Source organism: Colossoma macropomum, unplaced genomic scaffold (genome assembly GCF_904425465.1).
Source record: "Colossoma macropomum unplaced genomic scaffold, Colossoma_macropomum, whole genome shotgun sequence".
NCBI classification, from domain to species: domain Eukaryota; kingdom Metazoa; phylum Chordata; class Actinopteri; order Characiformes; family Serrasalmidae; genus Colossoma; species Colossoma macropomum.
In genome coordinates this window covers 30097766-30116306 of record NW_023494784.1, presented here as the reverse complement: position 1 = coordinate 30116306, position 18541 = coordinate 30097766, and the positions used below count along the sequence as shown (strand labels likewise).

The 18541-nt window shown below is 37.5% G+C and overlaps 1 protein-coding gene across 1 annotated transcript; it reads right to left on the bottom strand.

Annotated features, from left to right (window-relative positions):
- Window positions 1-3733: 3733 nt before the first annotated feature.
- Window positions 3734-15493, bottom strand: marco (macrophage receptor with collagenous structure). The gene is made up of 17 exons (XM_036567999.1): window positions 15267-15493; window positions 14180-14278; window positions 11284-11393; window positions 10516-10639; window positions 8814-8885; window positions 8067-8138; window positions 7846-7935; window positions 7189-7233; window positions 6937-7017; window positions 6774-6836; window positions 5927-6022; window positions 5801-5845; window positions 5646-5699; window positions 5515-5550; window positions 5003-5089; window positions 4752-4916; window positions 3734-3940 (listed from the first exon to the last, which is right to left on the bottom strand). The coding sequence occupies exons 1-17, from the start codon at window positions 15379-15381 to the stop codon at window positions 3810-3812; spliced, it is 1485 nt and encodes a 494-aa protein (XP_036423892.1). The 5' UTR covers window positions 15382-15493; the 3' UTR covers window positions 3734-3809.
- Between the last annotated feature and the right edge of the window lie 3048 nt (window positions 15494-18541).

Below are 18541 nucleotides of genomic sequence, written 5' to 3'. Positions count from 1 at the left end.
GAAATGTTCTGAACAGATATCAGTGAAAATATACAGTTTGAAGGCTGTGAGTGTGTTTACTGTCTGTAGAGGTTCACACCTGTTAACGTAAGCTAGAATCCAGGGAGCTGATGGGCAGCAGGACTCTCACTGAAATTACATTATTAATTAAGCAATCTACTCATAATTTCAACTCAAACAACATCTGCGCAGTCTTTTAGGGATTCTAAAATACTTTATTGGAAACAAATAAACTTGGACATATTATATTATCATCTAACCATGAAATGCATGCAGTTTACTATAAACCTTGTTCCTTACACAGTTCACAGAAAGGCATGTAAATGTGCACTAGCAGAGCGAACTGTGATCAGTCTCAGATCTCAGAACTTTTGCTTCAGTGTTTTTATGTACAGATTGTTTCCAATGATGTAGCTGAGTCAGCTCAGAAATATGTTCAGGTTGTGACAGCAGAAATACAAAAGAGTAACTAAGTAACTCAGTACTTAAGTAGTTTTTCAATGAACTACTTATTTACTCTTACCTGAGTAATTTTATTTACTAATACTTTTACTTGTACTTGAGTAAATTATCACTACAGTAACAGTACTTGTACTTAAGTAGGGATTTTCAGTACTCTTTATACCCCTGCTGCTATGTTTGTGAAGTGAAAAATCTAGCAGCAAAAACAGCTCAGAGTTGAAAAAGTTGGCCACACAATTTAATCGAATTCAATTAAGTTCAGTTTAAGTTATTCTGGTGGTTTGAGCTCTGATGCTCCAGTAACACTTCCTGAATGGCAGAGGGTGGAACAGGCTGGCTAACCTATGGGGAATCTAACATGATGCTGCTGGCTTTTCTCAGGCAAAGGCTCAAAAAGAAGGTCTGACTTGATGTTTAGGTCTCAAATGCAAAATCAACATTACTTATGAAGATATAATGACAGTAGTAGATAATTCACTTACATCTTCTGTATACAAGTCCTTTACCAGGTTTTGACTGAGTTCTCTTTCAGTATTCTTTTAACGCACTCGCAAAAGTTAGATTCATCTGCTTGTGGGTTGTCCAAAGCACAACCCATGTTACAAAACATTCTCCTGCATGTTTCGTGCAGTTTCTACCAAAAAGGTCTCCAAATGCCCAAATCTTACATAGTGAGCTTTAAACTTAAAACTGGCAAGTTTGAGTAGTTAGCTGATACCAAACGTGAGACATTAACTAAATGATGTTGAAATGTTATTCTATCGTATCTATATTGTATTTGTTGTGAAATGAGCTTGAGCTTGGTGTTTATCGATGCTTCTCTATGACTCCTCTGCATGGTGGAGCATCTCTTCCGGTGTGTTGTACCCTTCAAATCACTGCTTAGCAACCATTGTTGCCCGCCATTTATTTGATCGAGCATTTAAATCACAGAGCACCATCATTTCCCACATCTTGTCTTAAGAGAAGACCTTAAAAGACACATGATATTCTAACAGAGTAAAGTGTTTTGTTTTTAACCTTTTCCAAAGAGGAAAACAAACCAAAAGATCTTCCATCTTGGATTCATCTGCCTGCAAGCCTCCATTAGCTGAACTGCTGTGTTTGCTTAAAAGTGAGTAATTCATTTATACTTTGAAGTTTGCATCATCTTTCATGGGGTTCCAATTATTTACATTACTGTTCACTTTGCTGCTATTGTGATTTACATAACAGACCTTTTGCATGAGGTCCAATGCTTTGATATAATGATAAGTGAAATGGGCTTTCTCTCGAAAAACAAGATGTAATCTCAAATGATGATAAAAAATGACTTACATTGTGAATGCATGTTGAATCAGACCCTGAGTCAGTTTTCCCTTCTCAGATTTCCTTTATGAAGGTAACCTTTTTGAACGTTTTTGGGCCACAGTGTCAGTTCTGTTCTTTTCACCTGATCTGTGATGTGGTGATTATTTTTTAATAAGTGGCCATGACTTAATATAATGAGGCCACAGAATAAGTTTCTTGTGGCCATGTGGCCTCACTATATTAATTTGTGGTTGACTTGTGGTCTCAATATATTGTGGCAGCTGCCATATGCGGTGTTCAGAGAGAGTGGGACTTTAGGGGCTCGCTATGCAAAGTCTGCGCTGTAGCCTCGCAACCCCTGCGAAACGGACTGTTTGTGTTGTGTTTGTGTGTTTGTTGTGTTGTTGTTGTTGATCTTTGGTGAATTTTGTGTGCATATGTTCTATGTGTTATGGGGAGTCTGGGAGGTGGGTTGTTTGGCATAAAGGTTGGGGGTCACTGAGATGAGAGAGCCTATGGCTTTTGTTGACCTCCCCCATTGGTGATGCTATATTTTCAGTGGCTTTTCTGCCTTGTTCTAAATGAAAGAGCAGAAAATATGCTATCCCCTGACCTTTTTTGTGCACAACACCAAATATTAATTTGTGGCCATCAGAACTTGTGGATTCAATATATTAATTTGTGGTCTAAATATATTGATTTGTAGCCACGAGAAATGTAAGTTATGGCATCAATATATTAATTTGGCAACGCCTTATTAAAAAAATTGTGATGTCATCTTATAGGCTCCGTAATATCTTAATACTATTTGAAGATTTTGCACGGTTATGTCAGGTCTTGCAGGGCTGGCCTGGCAATTTGTGGGGCTGAGGGTCACTTATTATGCCACTGGCTTGCATATATTATTGTCATTATTACCCAGTGACCTGCAGTGTGGCAGTACTCCAAAAGCACCTTCTTGCACTAATCTTGTTCAGCTGAGGAGCTGTTCAGAGCAAATACTCTTTGCAGTAAAGGCCCATCCTTCCACTTCAGTGACAGGTGGCTAAGGCCCAGAAACACACACACACACACACACACACACACACACACACACACATACAAAGCTAAACGCTGTAGCACTGTCCCTGTGTATAAGCAAAGCAGGAGCCCTGTCATCTTACACAAAGTAACCTTCATTACCTTCTGCATCACTGTCTTCCTTAAGTTAGGTAGCCATTACATTAAGGACAGTTATTGAAAACGATCTCTGCTCCATTACATTAAATAAAATCAATATTATAATTCACCTACATTTAAAAGATCCTACCACCATCCTGAAGCTTCGATCAACAGACAACTTGATATTCACTCTGCACTTACTCACCAGAGCAGAGCTCAATATGAATGCTGCCTGCAGTATGACCTCACTTCACCTGTCCCCTTCTCTCTATCTCTCTCTATCTGCTTCTCTCTTTCTTTTTCATTATTTATTCTATCACTGACTGTATCATTTATTTATCAGTGTCCCCACACACACACACACACACACACACATAGCTTCTGAGAGTGACCCTGTACGCCCACCCCCAAGACCCCTGAGTTAATGAAGCAGACAGACAGGCAGACAGACAGATAGATGTCACGTTAAAGCCTGAGAGATAGAAGCTGGGAGAAGATCTCCAGGGAAGATGTCAGAGAGTGTAAGAAACCGAGAAGTCCCCAGAATGATAATTTGTTATTTAACATGTTTAGCCTGCATCAATTCATCTACATGTGAGAGTGAAGAGAGGAGATATGGAGAGAGAGAGAGAATAGGCATTCATAACTGTCATCATAATAACTTCAAAACATATAATAATCGTAATAAACATTTTATTTACTTTATTTTATTTACTTTACTTATCACCTTAAATATTTTTTTAATATTCAATCTGATTTATATGCTGGTGTATATATATATATATATATATATATATATATATATATATATATATATATATATATATATATATATATATATATGAGTGTGTATCTCCATTCTTGGTGTCTGTTTTTCAAGGCTGTATGCAGTGCTCTCAGACACAGCTCACTCCAACATCTTCCTCGTGTCTGCAGTCATTCTGTCCTATGCCGTTGTGTGGACAATCAAAGATGCTCCTCTCTGTCCCTGTACATCTCACCTCATCCAGCAAGATACGACCCGTTCCTAAAACACAACACACGGAACATCATGTTCAGAGACCAGTCAGGGTTTGGTTACCATACCTGCTGAAGTGCAGAGAAGTGTTGTACATCTGTCCATCAGCTGAAGAAGCTCCTGTGAAAGAAAATGGTAAACAAAAAGAAAAAACATCTTGTCCCCAAGGCTGCTTCTGTCCCAGACAATGCCTGCCTGACATAATGCCTGAAGTGGCCTACTTTATGTCGATGCACACCAAACGTTCAACAATGTCTTCACTAATGACTCGTTTATACATCTGAGACACAAGTTAGCCTTTTTAGTTGGCCTCTACCCTGAGATGAGCACTTCAGTTCCATGCTTAGCAGTTAGCTTCTGCTAAGGAGCAAGGGTGGCAGGAGCTAGGCTGCAGTTCCATAAGGTGTGGGACAATGTTGAATTGTCCAATTCTGAGAGGAGATAGCAGGTACAAACGACTTTTTATGTTGCCTATTTTTAAATATGGAATAAAATATAATCAATGTTGTTAACTGCACAGGCATTAGGTTTTTTGTTTTAATAAATCTAAAGGATTTAATCCAAAGGAGACCTCTTTACATCTTGTTGGCAGCTTTATAAGACATTGGGCTCGTGGTACATTTTGCTAAGTGATGAATCATAATTTACATTCATACGAAAAGGTTAAATACCACATCATATATGTAGTCTGTAAAAGACATGTATTTTTTGTTAATTAGCATAAGAAAGGCACAGTGGAAAATTCAAGTCAAGATCTGGCCCTTACTTTTCATTTGTCTTGTTGAAAAAGAAGTAACACTAAAAGGTTGTAGTGACTCACCTGGTGGTGCTTTGTAGACAGACACAGCTCTCTGGAAAGACAGCATCTTACACACTACTGTGGCATCCAGAGTGTCAAAGCTGTCATCACACACTGTCCCCCACTCGCCATTATGCATTACCTCCACTCGACCCCTATTCGCACTGCCCACCAAGCGCAGCACAGCTAATGGGACACATATTACATGTACTGTTACACTGGAGACATATTCCACATAGAAACAAAGGATAGAGGACACATCAGACACTCACGTTTAGACTGAGAACCTGGCTCGCCCTTAACTCCTTTAAGGCCAGGAAGTCCATCAGTTCCCTTCTCCCCCTTTGCACCCTTAAGTCCTGGAGGACAGAAACACAGAATATACATATTTTTAATTCTTGACAGAATTTGAAAATGCCTGTTGCCCTTTACATTGTGTAAAAATTTCATGATGAGTGGACCAAAAGAAATGGCCCTAAATTACTTGGGAAAAAGTTTTGTTCTATAGCAGAACTATATATGATATGATTTCTTCTGAAGGACAAACAAAGTTGAAGCTGAAATTAATATCCTGAATTCATCACATTTCGAAAGAGAGATTATATCAAGTCAAATATGTTGACAAAAAAGTAAATATACAATGAATTATTTATAATTTAATTTTTTTTTGTTCACAGAATTCTTGGATCAGTGAATAAAACACCAAAAATGCTTTTGGCTCATTGTTTGGCAAGTTACTGTATAATTGTTAGACACACATTCACAAAGATGTTCCTAAACATACCCATATCACCCTTTGGTCCTGGCAAACCACGAGACCCTGTGAGAGTAAAAGAGGGAATAGTAATCATTCTCTGAGCTCAAATGAAGATTCTGAAGAGTCAGGCAGTATCTCATTCTTAAATAAACACTCACCAGTGTCTCCTTTACTGCCTTGCTGCCCTTTAGCTCCAGGTACACCAGGAAGACCTGCACATTTTATGTAATATAATAATGCATTCATCAACCGTACATGTTTACGTAAACTCCATGTCTATTATGTGATATTCGGTTTCAAGTTGCTGATTTACCTTGTAATCCTCTGTCGCCCTTTGGTCCTGGAGGACCTGGTTGGCCTGGAAAAAACAGCAAGTCATTTTCAAAGCTCAGACCTGTGTGTCATGCATCCATACCCACTGTGGCCGCTGTGTTACTACCTGAAGAGGCAGCACCACTGTCTCCCTTCTGTCCAGCTGACCCTTTTTCTCCAGGTGGGCCTTGCTGTCCCTGTGGCCCCCTGGCCCCAGGAGGTCCTGAGAGATTGACAGAGAGATCACATCTCAGTCAGTAGATTCAACTTAAGTCTGCTGTTTTAGGACAACAAACTGAGTGTTGCATGTATGTTTCTAAGTCTATTAATTTGTGGAGGACAAGTTTAACATGTCACATCTCACTTCCCTTTCAAGGTTCACAGGCATCTTGGAAAACTGAAAAACCTGGAAAATTGTAGACTAATTGTCCAGTCATGGAAATGCCAGAAAATAATGAAAAGGTCTGGAAATGTTAGTGAAGACCTGGAAAAGTGTAAAAGACTAAGCCACCAAGATTGCATTTTTAACGTATTTTTTGCACATTTTAGCTGCTAATGCCCAGTTTGAGTGTCCATTCATGAATGTACTGAAGTTTTGAATACTGGAGCATCACATGTGGGCAGATACATGGAACAATGTGTTGGAATGCCTTGTAAACTAGGGTTGTATTCACATGCACCAGTTTATATAATGTTCACTTCTAATTTTTGTAGTAGATCAAATAATGATTGAGGAATGTTTGTCAGAGCATGTATGTTCACTCACTCAGAAAGAGGTCATTAGGCATTGTATTGTTTACTTTTTAATGTTAAGAATGTTAGCAGTTGCTCATCTTTTTGGATGAGCTTACAACTGTTGTGTATATAAGTGATGGAAATTGTTCTAGAATATATCCTGAAGAAAGCAAAACTTGTTATCCCTGCACCTCAATTTAACTTCTGTATGTGATTTATGTGTATCTTGGGATTCTGACCTGCAGATCCTGCCTGGCCTGGTGGCCCTTGTACGCCAGGGCTCCCTTTCGATCCTGGAGGCCCTATAGGAGAGGTGTAAAAGAGGCTCAGCATTCAGAGGACGAGATAAATATTATGCAATACGTCTTCGTGTGGGAAAGTGCCAATATTATCCAAAATTACCTGGAATTCCACTCAACCCTCGTGCCCCAGTAACACCAGGAGGTCCAGGTGGACCTGTTTTACCTTCTAGGCCAGGAGTACCTGGAGAAAGTATACAATGAGATCAGATTAGATCATTAGTGCATGGTGTGTACAGTTAATGTTTTGAAACATACCTCATAATCAAGCAAAGAACTGATGAAACCGATGAAAATACAGTGGGATCTAAACAAATGATGAGCTCACTGAGAAGTATTTAAGAACAATACACACCTGGTGGTCCTATTTGTCCTGGATCACCTTTGATACCAGGGGTACCTAGAGAGACAAGAGGGAGGTACAGGACTTTAGATAGTGAGGATTAGTTCTGTACTTGTAAGAGCCTCAGACTAAGCAGCTGGGAAGGACTTTCAGCAGCTTAAGTCAGTTAGACATTTGACTACAGAACAGAATCACCATTTATATTCTGGTTTTAATAATATCAGACGCTGTGCTGAGTTATTAGATTACAAAGGCCCAATCACAAGCAGTTATCAACTGAGGGTTACTCTTAGTTGAGTTATCAGCTGAACAGAAAACGTTTCTTATGACTAATGCCCAACAGCCAATGTGGCATTAGATTTTGAACTTATGCAGTGATGTCAGACACATATGATCAATTCAGTGTGCAGTTCATCTATGAAACCTATAAGTAAGAACACAGAATTATATCTGGATGAATTCTTATTGACTCCACTGTGAATCTGATTCTATGAATAACCTATGTTTGTTGGCAGTAGAGCTTACAGCAGTAATTCCAGGCAAAGAAATGAATGTAATAAACTTACTATTCATTCAAGGCTGTTTAGTTCACTAGAAAGCTGGAGGCTTACTTAATTTAACAGTTTGGATTATTTAAGATGGATTGATGAATGCATAAAGCTGTAATACCAGGTCGGCCTGCGTTCCCAGGTGGTCCTACTGGCCCAGCAACACCGGTCTCTCCTTTCTCTCCTTTCAAACCTGGAATTCCTGGCATACCTGCACACACACATTCACATAGTAACTATTATGTACAATACAGCTGAGCCATAGTCCTGAAAACAGTTAAACAAAAGGTAAGCACACACATCAAGGTCAGCTCAAGGTTTTGCATTTTTCTACACACTGACCTTGCAATCCTGAGGTTCCTTTAACTCCTGGTAGTCCTGGTCGTCCATCTGAACCTTTGGCACCAGGAGGACCTGAGAGAAAAGAGACATAGGAAACAGGGTTAACTCTAAGGAAGATGAATGTGTGTTACTACTTAATCCTTAATCAGGCGTCACTTGCAGGCCAGTTTTTACTAATAGAGTAACCAATGCTTTCAAACCTCCTTAATAAGCAAAGAGCATGTATATTTGCTATGCTTTCTGTTAGTAAACTCAAGGCTAATCAGAGCTATTGTGGTGCTGCCTCAGGAATTAGGAGAACCTTGGCTTAATCAAAGCCGAGAATGAGAAAACGCTGGATTGTGGCTGCCATAAATGATCAGCAGGGGGAGCTGTACACATGCATTTTAGGGAGCAAAAGCAAATATGAATGGATGAGCCACAAAGAACAGGCTAGATGATGTTATATGATGTATGATGTGTCATTCAAAGTATATTTGGGTAAGGTTAGTGGTAGATAGAGTTAAACATGAAGTGATTGGTTAGGGGTAGGTGTAAGGGCAAGCTATACATGTTATATTTGTGATGGTCATTTGCAGTTATATGAACCAGACCCCACTGTTTGTGTTTGGGGAACTGAGGGTGTTTGGTGCGGTACTAGAGATTAGAGGTTTAGAGAGTGTGATGTGTAGGGTATGTGGTGATTTTGATGAATAGTGGTGGTATTTTGCAGTGCATTGGTGCGTGCTGTTTGAAAAGAGAACTCACCCGTGGGCCCAACAAGCCCTGAAGGGCCAGCTGGTCCAGAAGGTCCTGGTGGTCCCGGCAATCCACGAAGTGCTATTGAACAGACAAGAGAATTGGGATCTTAATGAATCACTGTCTCCTATGGTATGGTCTTTAATCTGTACATTCCAGGTTGTCAGAACAGTTAATGCAGACAACAAAATGAAATAACCTCTGATAATGACATTTGTAATGTACTTTAAAATGAATAATTTTCTGAAATTTTATTTATTGCCTAAACAAAAACACATATCAAATATCTATGTGAGAACTTAAAACAAATGTCTAGATCTATTATTCATTTATGTATGAAGTGCACTAGAATCATACTGATGGTGTGTTCTTGTCTTCCTATACTTGTGAGGACCACGTGTCTTCACAATGATAGGACATCATGACATTTTTGCTCAAGTAAGGACATTTTGTTTGTGTTCACTTGAGCATGTGTTGTTTTAGCCACAAATTATTATTATTTTTTTAATAGCAGAAAATTGCCTTTTGGATGCTAAGGTTAAGATCAGGGTTAGATTTAGGTGTAGGTGTAGTTTTATTTTGTCACAGTAATACAAAAATCATTACAAACCTTTGGAATTCCTAACAATTATAGCAAGACAAACATCTATGTGTTTATGTGTGTCTATGTGTATGTGTGAGTTTTGCAGTGCCAGGCGTGATCCTCTAATGAGAACACACTTGAAAAACTTTTGCAATTGGATTGCACCAAAATCCACCACAAACAAGGGTACATCCCCTCCAAAATCTGCCCCAAATACTTCTAGACCAAACTCATTCGACATCCAGAGTACCAGTTGATAACACAAGACAAGCTAACTAGTGAACAGGGCTGTTTTTTCCTTATAAGAGGTTTGTTTTTATTTTATTTAATGTGTTCTCCTCATACATTACACACATCGTGCTTGATGGTTTTTCAGCTGAGCTAACTTGTGTTATTTAATGGGCTAATGACAGCCTTGTTGTCCATTGGACAATATTGACAAGCATCACCATCGCCCCCTACTATGGGTTTGTCTTTATGAGGATTGGTTTAGAAATATCTCTCTCAGTGTGTTCCAACTCTAATAAATCACAATTCCCACACACGTTTAGCTCGAAAGTTCTTATGGTTCTCCCCTCATGTTCTTGTTACGAGATCACCTGCGAGATAATGGCTGCTTCCAAAACTGAACACTACCATACTAACCAGTATGTCAAACATAGTACACCATCATTAGAATTCAATTCATTAATATAGTTTATATAGTATACTGTTAGAAGGTACTGCACAGGGACATTTTTCATTCATCAAGGTACAAACAATGTAAATGTACCCTCAAAGGTACAACAGTGGTTTTAGGTTCCAATAGCGTAACTTAAATAAGTTTTCCCAGGTGAAAAGTACATATTTGTATCTTTACATAACCTAATGTTTTAAAACGGAACAAAAAATAAAAAGCTTGGAGACGAAACAGAGTGTGTCGAGTCAATACAACTTAAGAAAAGAAAATATAATGTCAATGGATTATGGTACAGTTATGTTCCCTGACTAAAGGTACTGAGATGTACCCTCTAGGGTACCACCCCAGTGACAAGAGGGGTACTGCCCCAGTGACAGTTTCATACCTTTTCATCTGAGAGTGTGTAGCAGTAGTGGGATTTTGGACGCAGCTGTGTGTTTGTGTCTCACCTTTCGTCTGGTTGATGCTGTACACTTGGTATTGTAGCTGGTGGGCAGTGGAATTGAGCACGTGTATCTGTGTCATCATTGACTCCAAAGCTTTTTCTTCTCCACACAGGCTGGACAAACAAGCCTATAGGAAGTCCATAATTCCTAAGTGAAATCTGCATGTGCATGTTAGTGCACGTTTTTCACCAGTACTGATACTTAAACACAGTATCAGTATTGGTGAAAGAAAACACTAATAATATGTGCTAATTTCTGGCATGCATGCACACTACTGAGTGAGGCTTGCATGAGCACCAGTAGATGAAGCTTAACCAAGTAAGCAACATGTCGGTGGTGTGGGATTATTTTACGCTTAAAGAGAACAGTGGTGAAAATGCAAACTGCTAAATCTGTAACACCGATATTTTGAGGGAAGGCACAACCAGCAGGGATTTCAATAGATAAAATGTAATTAAGCATTTAAAAATAATCCATGCCAAAAAAACAGCGACTTTTTGTAGCTCTGAAACAATTTAAATGTTAAGTTATCCAGTCAGTAAATGCCATTCTTAGTATGCAAAACATTTAAAAAGTAAAAGGGTTCAAGCATTTTATAGGCACCTATCAAGTAGGTAGCTTAGATATAGTTAGTATCGACATCTGTACTTCAAATTGGCAGATATTTGAATCTCAGATATTGGTATCGGAAGGGGAACAGTGGTACCAGTGCATCTGTAGTGTGTGTGTATGTGTGTTTGCTGATGTGTGTGTGTGTGTGTGTGTGATTACCTGATCTAGAGGGGAGCTGCCCAGGTGGTGCCCAGCAGAGGAAGATTTGAGCAGCTCTGCTGTGGGATCATCAGTCAGTTGAGAGTGAATAAATGCTTCCAGAGTGAAGACTACACACACACACACACACACACACACACACACACAAGTAGAAACATGCATTTATATTATTCCTTCTATTAAAGCAGCAAAGCATATTCATATGCCTAGTATATTATAGTAAAGATTTAGATTAGTTTGGCCAGCTTTTTATGTTATTTTGTATTTATTTTTAAGTCATACATCCTACTCATCCTGTCATAACACCAGCAAGTGCATATAATATGAGCCAATGAATGTTTGACACACTATAAAATAAATAAAAAAATGCTAATGGTGTGTTTAAATTTCCAACCAAAGAATGATGCAAACAGTCAACTCAAAACCATTTATAACATCAGCTAAGTTAGACAAATGACTGACAGGCTTGGGCAGTGTAACTACATTAATGCCTAAATCATAGGTAACCATAAACCCACAGCTAGTGGATGAAAAAAAAATAAAAATAGAGATGACAGACAAGTAGTGTTATTGAAAAAGTACCTGCTAAGTCTGTTTTTTTGCTCTGACTAATGAGCAATCATGAAGTGAACTGGCAGAAATTCAGAGTTGTTGCTGATTGTATATTGTATGTAAACAGTGACAGACTACAGTGTCGGATGCATGCATGGCCTACATGTACAATCATTACATGTGTTTAAAATAGTGGTGTGCTGTCATTTTAGCAAATAGAGAAGTGGAGGGTTTTGTTATTCATCAGTCTATTACAGAGGCCCATTGTCACACTGGCCTGTGCTAGCTTGCTCTATCCACCCACTTTGATTGAAGTGTAGCACCACTTTTTTAGTCTGTGTTCGTCTCTTCAGCCCAGCTCTAGTACAATTTCTCAGAGCAATCTCATTTTCCAGATTAATAAACAGTTGTTTATGCCAGTTTCCTCACTTTCCCTCATGTACATAGTAGCTAGTCGATTGTTAGTAACTCCCTCTTATAGAAATTCATCAGGTTATTAAATATAAATTGGTGAATGTTACATGGGATGCTTTGCATATAAATTAATACAACAAATTTATTTGAAAACGTTGTTTTGTGGATGTCGTCCGTTATAAAAGGACAGACTAAAAATACAGAAAGAAAGACTGAAATAACCAGACCGGTGAACTCACTGGTAATATGATTTATAAACTGGCACACATTTCAACCCTTTTCCAAATTTTACAGAAACAAATCAACAAAAATGTGTATTTGATAAAATAATAACTTCATAGTTTTATATTAAAATAGTTTTAAAAATAGATGTGCCCTAGTGGACGAAATGCCCATGTGTGACAGCTTGTTCCACATAGTTTTCCGTCTTTGTTCTTTATTTCCTCTAGAAATCCTGAAGTGACTGCTACTTCCCAGTTCCTGGTACACTCACATAACTTTATTGATGTCATTAGCTATTCAGTCATGATCAAGGCAGATTTTCTTCCATCTGAAACCAGTGACCACTCCTGTGCTTTTTGGATTTTATCCGGTGTAACAGATTCATTTCTGAAACAAGTGTTTATGATGCTTAAAAATGTCTTAATTTGTCAATATTTTAATAGCAGACGTACTGTGAAACTACAGGTTTGAATAGTAACAGAATACATGCAACAGTGGTACATAATCAGGAAACATTAAAAGTAACTATATTTTGTTATAGTTACATAAAAAAGACAGTAATAAGACTACAAGTACATTACAATAACAGAATACATTACCACTCACACCAAACATGATTTTTAAGATTTTTGGCAAAAGAGGGCATTATTTCATTTGTTCTCTGTTTATTTTTAAAACGTTTGCAGACATGAACTCACTCCACCAATGTCTGTTGTCTCTGTGGTTGGCACTGCAGCATCCAAACTGACTAGACTGCTGGGTCCCAGCAAATACAACTTTTGACAAACATCCAAATGATTAGTTTGTCCTCTGCTTTATCACATGGTTTTGTAGCATCTAAAAATCAGCTGAAACTGAGCTGCAGACATGTGAAAGAAGTTGAAGTCTCCACAATACTTTGGTGTTTCCAAAATGGGAATTAGTCATGGCATTGGCATGCTTTGTCTTTTTTGTGCAGAGTAAAGGATTTCTTTGTCATTTGTTGTAAGTTTTGCATCCTCATGCCTTTTTTCACCATAAACAAGTAAAAATCCATGGCACCTGGCAACATTTACACGACTAGTTAGGTAGCAGTTGCCTGCTGTGGTGTGCTGTCAGCTGTTATAGTAAGTTAACTACTCAGTTAAATGCAAGGTCAGCAGCTTAAAATCATTTTTTTTTCTTTGTGGTAATATAAGCAAGGCTAGTTGGTAGTTGTTAATCTCACTATAGTGATGTCTCTGTGACCTTTGCTTCCTAGCTGGCCATAGGAAATTCTGGTTGTGCCATTGGCAAATATATACAATTATATGTTTAATTTTATCATGTATGTATAATAGATCATTTTGTTTCATAAAGCAGTGCATTTTCTTCTGTTTTCCTGTCTTGTTGAAAGTTGTTAAACTCATATTTCAAAGACTTTAAAAAGACACATAGTCTCAAAGTAATCAAATTACACTACATTAATATAGTATATCCTTTGGATTAGGTTACATATTACAATTTTTAATGTATGTACTTAATCAGCATTTTTTTTACCATAAACTGTACAAATACTCACAAAGCCATCAACCAGTATAACACATATTGATTTAATGAATACTGTGTATCTTCAAATAGTATATTCTGTGGTGTAAGTTTTCAGTACATGCAATTTACACATAGACAATTAATCCATGCTATTCTGATAAAAGTGACTTATAATCTGTATGCACAGATAGTTCTTTACCTTTGTAGGCCAGAAAGGCATTCGCTCCTGTGAGCAGAAGCATAAATATAATAATTGCTGGAAAACAGCAGGTCCTTCTAGACTTTGGAGGCTCCAAATCTGCAGAAAGAATGTGAAGATGGCACACTGTCAAAATGTTCCAGTTAAAACTACTCATAGGAAAGAAAAATCAAAAAAAGATATCAATAGTTTCTACTGAACAACAATCAGATCAGATGGAAAGATAAATGAGGCTTTTGCTTAAGTTTTCTGCTGCTCAGAAATTTCATATGTATCTCCTCTTTAGTAGAGATCTCAATAAAATCACACATTGTGTTCAGATTTGCCAAATAATAATGCTAATAATTATCTGCAATGGAACTAAAGATAGGAATCTCAGAATGAACACAATCATTCTTTATCCAAGACTAAAAGCCTTCTCAGTAGTGATGTTGTGAGTAATCATTATTATCTAAGCAATAAAATTTTCCTCTGGGTATAGACGGAAAATCAAATATACAGTGAATCAGCCATGATGCTAAAGCCAACGTTACTGCCTGCTGTAAATATGTTTTCCAAATGTTGAGTTTCTGAACTTTGAGTAATTTTTGCTACTTGAAATTGCTCAAACAAATCATTGTCTTTTCTACGGAATATTGAGCATCCCATAATTTTAGCACAGAAGTAGCTGCAAATTTCTAGTTTCCTGTTAATTACGTTGGACTAAATCACACTATCATGTGATTTCAGGTCTGGAACATTTTGCCGATTTTGTGATATTGTTATCTGTGTTATGAAAGTTTACTGGACTAGTTTGCAGTTTTAAAGAAATATTGAACCTGTGATGTGTGGTGGTAAAGCATTTACATTCTGCAGTACTCGTCCTGAATATATTGCACCATGATTAACACCTTAAACTGCAAGAGATGATAGGTGGGCCCATACTTCCCAATGTCTTATACAACTAACAGGTTAGTAGTTATTGAATATTTAGTAGTATTTAATGTATAATAATTATAGAACGTACTCTATATTCTGATATCTGTGGTTGGATACCTATGATTATATTATCTCAGATTCTACATTGGGCAAAATCCGTGTTACTCACCATTGGACTGGAATTCGTAGTGGCCTGTGCTGTGTAGTTGCATGTCGAGGTCATAGAGAGGGTTTTCTTTGCTGAAAATAGTGACTTTGTCCTTTGCATCTAGTTCTGTCTCCATCTGTTCCTCTGCAGTCACTGCCCAAGTTGGCGAGACTTTATCTTTTGAACCCCAACACCAGTAACACACACATGCACACAAACACACAAGTCTACATTTAACTTTTTTTCCAGCTATAAAAATGAAACCACAAGCTGACTCTGCAAAATAGAAGTCATCTGACTGTGAAAACGTGTAAAACAATTGTGATGATTCCTTAAAAGCTTTTCTCAGAAAGAGGAACTCACTAAGACGTAAGAAGGAGGCTTAACATGTAAGGACATTTTGCTTTTAAGTATTACTTAAACAGGATGCAGTCTGTTGGAAGACGGATATGAACATTCATAATGTTCAGTTTTAAGTTTCATTACTGTAATATGACTCAGGCCACCAAGGGTCAGTTGCATAACTGACGTCCATAAGACAAGTGGGTCCCTTCAGTAACTGTGATGCAGAGTCACGCATCATCATAGCTGGAAATCTCAATAATGAAACAATTATAATCTCTTTAAGAAAGCATCACTTTCCATAATGGAACAACAGCCACACATAATGTCAGCAGGGTTTGTATGAGTCTATGTGAAGCTCTGAAACACAGTTATAATGGATTAATGTGATTAAAATGTATAGTGAATGGCATGTCTTTGCCTACTGGTAAAGTCCCTGTGTTTTAGCTGCATTTGAAGAAAACATAACACTATGCTTGGTTTTGTCTGAAACTTATCTGTCTTGATAAGAGTGATTGCAACATACAGTAATTGAAAAGAACCTCTTAAATGGGCCCGCCGACTGGCCCAATGTTTTGTTACACGCTTCTATAACCTAATAATAGGTGCATAGGCCTCTGGCCTGTGTCTCTATGTTTGAGTGTATTTGTAGTGTGTTAGGATGATCACAGTAAGCAGGTGTGAACTTAATTGGGTGTGTAACTATAACTGCAGTCATAGAAATCTAGTCATAGAAATGAACAGATACAAAAATCCTGTCTGCTCAGAGAGAAAGGATTATGTGGTTATTGTGAGATTGGAGGGTGGATAGAACAACACTTTCACCTTTAAAATGAAACACTTCACCATAAAAGGAATTCTCTCAAATAACAAAAGATGGAAATGTACAGTTCTTTTTCTATGACGGACACACTGCAGACGCTGCCACTGATACATTATAGCCTGTTGGATAGCAAAATACAAGTGCATCGCTATAACTCAAAGCCATCTGTTCAAAAAATTAGTAAAGAATATATAGAAAAAATGGAACTCCTAACAACCATGCAAGACCTTATAGACCACCAACACTGTCACTGTCAGATAATCAACATTTAAAGCTTTGGTCTTTGAGAGAGAGGAAACAATCAAGCTCCACTCTTGCTTCAGATCTAAAAACAAATCTTGTGTTTCTGTCCATCCTTCGACTGTGAGAAGACAATCCAACACTATGAGTCTGAAAGGATGTGTAGCTGTCAACAAGTCCTGACTGTAAAAAGGAACCAGACCAAAAAGAAGAAAACGTTTTTGAAAATAAATGAAATTATATGTTTTAAATTTTTTGTTGAATTAATTAATTAAAAATGAATGAATTAAATTTTCTGTTAAACATAAGCTTCTCCTTTTCTTCTGACACTGAAAAATGAATAACTTGTACTTAATAGCTGTTTTGACTGGAAATTAAATAAATGAAAGGTGGTCTTTGACTTTTGCGCCCTACTGTACCAACAAAAAACACTGTTGTTATATTAAAGTGAGTGATATTTCTAACAACATTACGATACAATGATGACATTGTTAATAATTTTTATTGTTTGACTTTTTAGGGGTAGAGAAAGTAGAGAGACACTATACTGTACTGATATTACCCAATTAAGAGTGGACAATATAAATAAGTAAATAATATTAACAATCAGGCCTTTTTCCATTAAATTAACTTTTGTGCTGGTCACAAACTTATAATAGTCTTTGTACCCCATAAGGCAAGTTTGCCTCATCTTAACCTTTTTTCAACAAAGTGTGCGTGATGTGAGGACTAACATTTTTGATTTTCGCTAAATGATTTTTAAAGTATTAAAGGAAGATTTTTCAAAGTAAACTTTAAAAGAAAATGTGAATTTTTAACTTTGTTTCTAGCACCTACTATTCATGAGGAATTCAGCAGGAAGCAGCATAAGCGTGAAAACGTTGCAGCTTACCCCATCGTCAGTGTCAGCTGAATCAGAATTTGGAGCTGGTTGTAACATTCATTTGGAAAGTCTGGAAAATTGATGCTAACGCAAGTAATCTAGTGTAGTTATGTGTTCTTTTTAGCAAATATGGAGTGCCAGCTAACACACTTGGTTTGGTTTTATCCAACTTAATCAGATAAAATGTATCTGCATTAAAATAAACATAATTTGTGAATTGTGACTAGAGTTTGTCCAGGGCTGGGTGAAACACTGGTCATTTATTTTCGACCACAAAGTACATCACCATGTATCATGCATGATTAAACTGAATGTATTTTATTCACATTGCAATCATTGTTTACTTCAAGAGGCTTAATTGTAACACTGTGTTAAAAATCTCCCATCCCTGTTTAGCCTGGTTAGCTTTCATTGAGTTGTCTCTATTATTTGGTTCACATGATATATAATGAATTCTGTGACACACAGCCAATAATCAGTAAAAAGTAGTGAGTCTTGAGAAATGTATTTCATATAACTGTGGATGATTGCTAATTACGTAAGAACATGGTTAAAAACATATTGATCTTGAACCTGCTAGAGAAAAAAAAGTTCCATTTCATCTCATGGTATTGTAAGTAAAGGAGTTGTGCCAGTATCTCCCTTTAAGCTGAAATCACAGGCCAGCAGCTCTCTGAAGCCTCTCTCAGCTGTCAGTGAACCTGCCCTGACTGAGTGACCTTGTTTGCTGTAGGGTGAACTGTATGCCACTGATTTGTTTATGCATTTGTCTGAGTGTGTATTTGATGAGAGCAGCACTTTGTTGCTTGTGTGTGTGTATTTCTGGGTGATGATCTTGGGTGACCTTGTCAGTGTGCATCTCAGCAGAAAGAGGGAGAGACTGAGATGCTTAAACAGTGCTCTCTTTCTGATAAACATCCAGGGTATATTTGTGCAAAGAGACACTGATAAACATCTACAGTAATCTGGATGCTGTAACTGAGGTTAATAAAGCAGTGAGTGGCTATT

Excerpts from the sequence above, each read along its gene's own strand:
- marco (XM_036567999.1), bottom strand. The coding sequence starts at position 15,381 with ATGGAGACAGAACTAGATGCAAAGGACAAAGTCACTATTTTCAGCAAA. Across the intron at positions 8,139-8,813 it reads AGGGCTTGTTGGGCCCACGG|GTCCTCCTGGTGCCAAAGGT; the intron begins GTGAGTTCTCTT and ends CTTTTCTCTCAG. Across the intron at positions 6,023-6,773 it reads AGGCCAGGCAGGATCTGCAG|GACCTCCTGGGGCCAGGGGG; the intron begins GTCAGAATCCCA and ends TCAATCTCTCAG.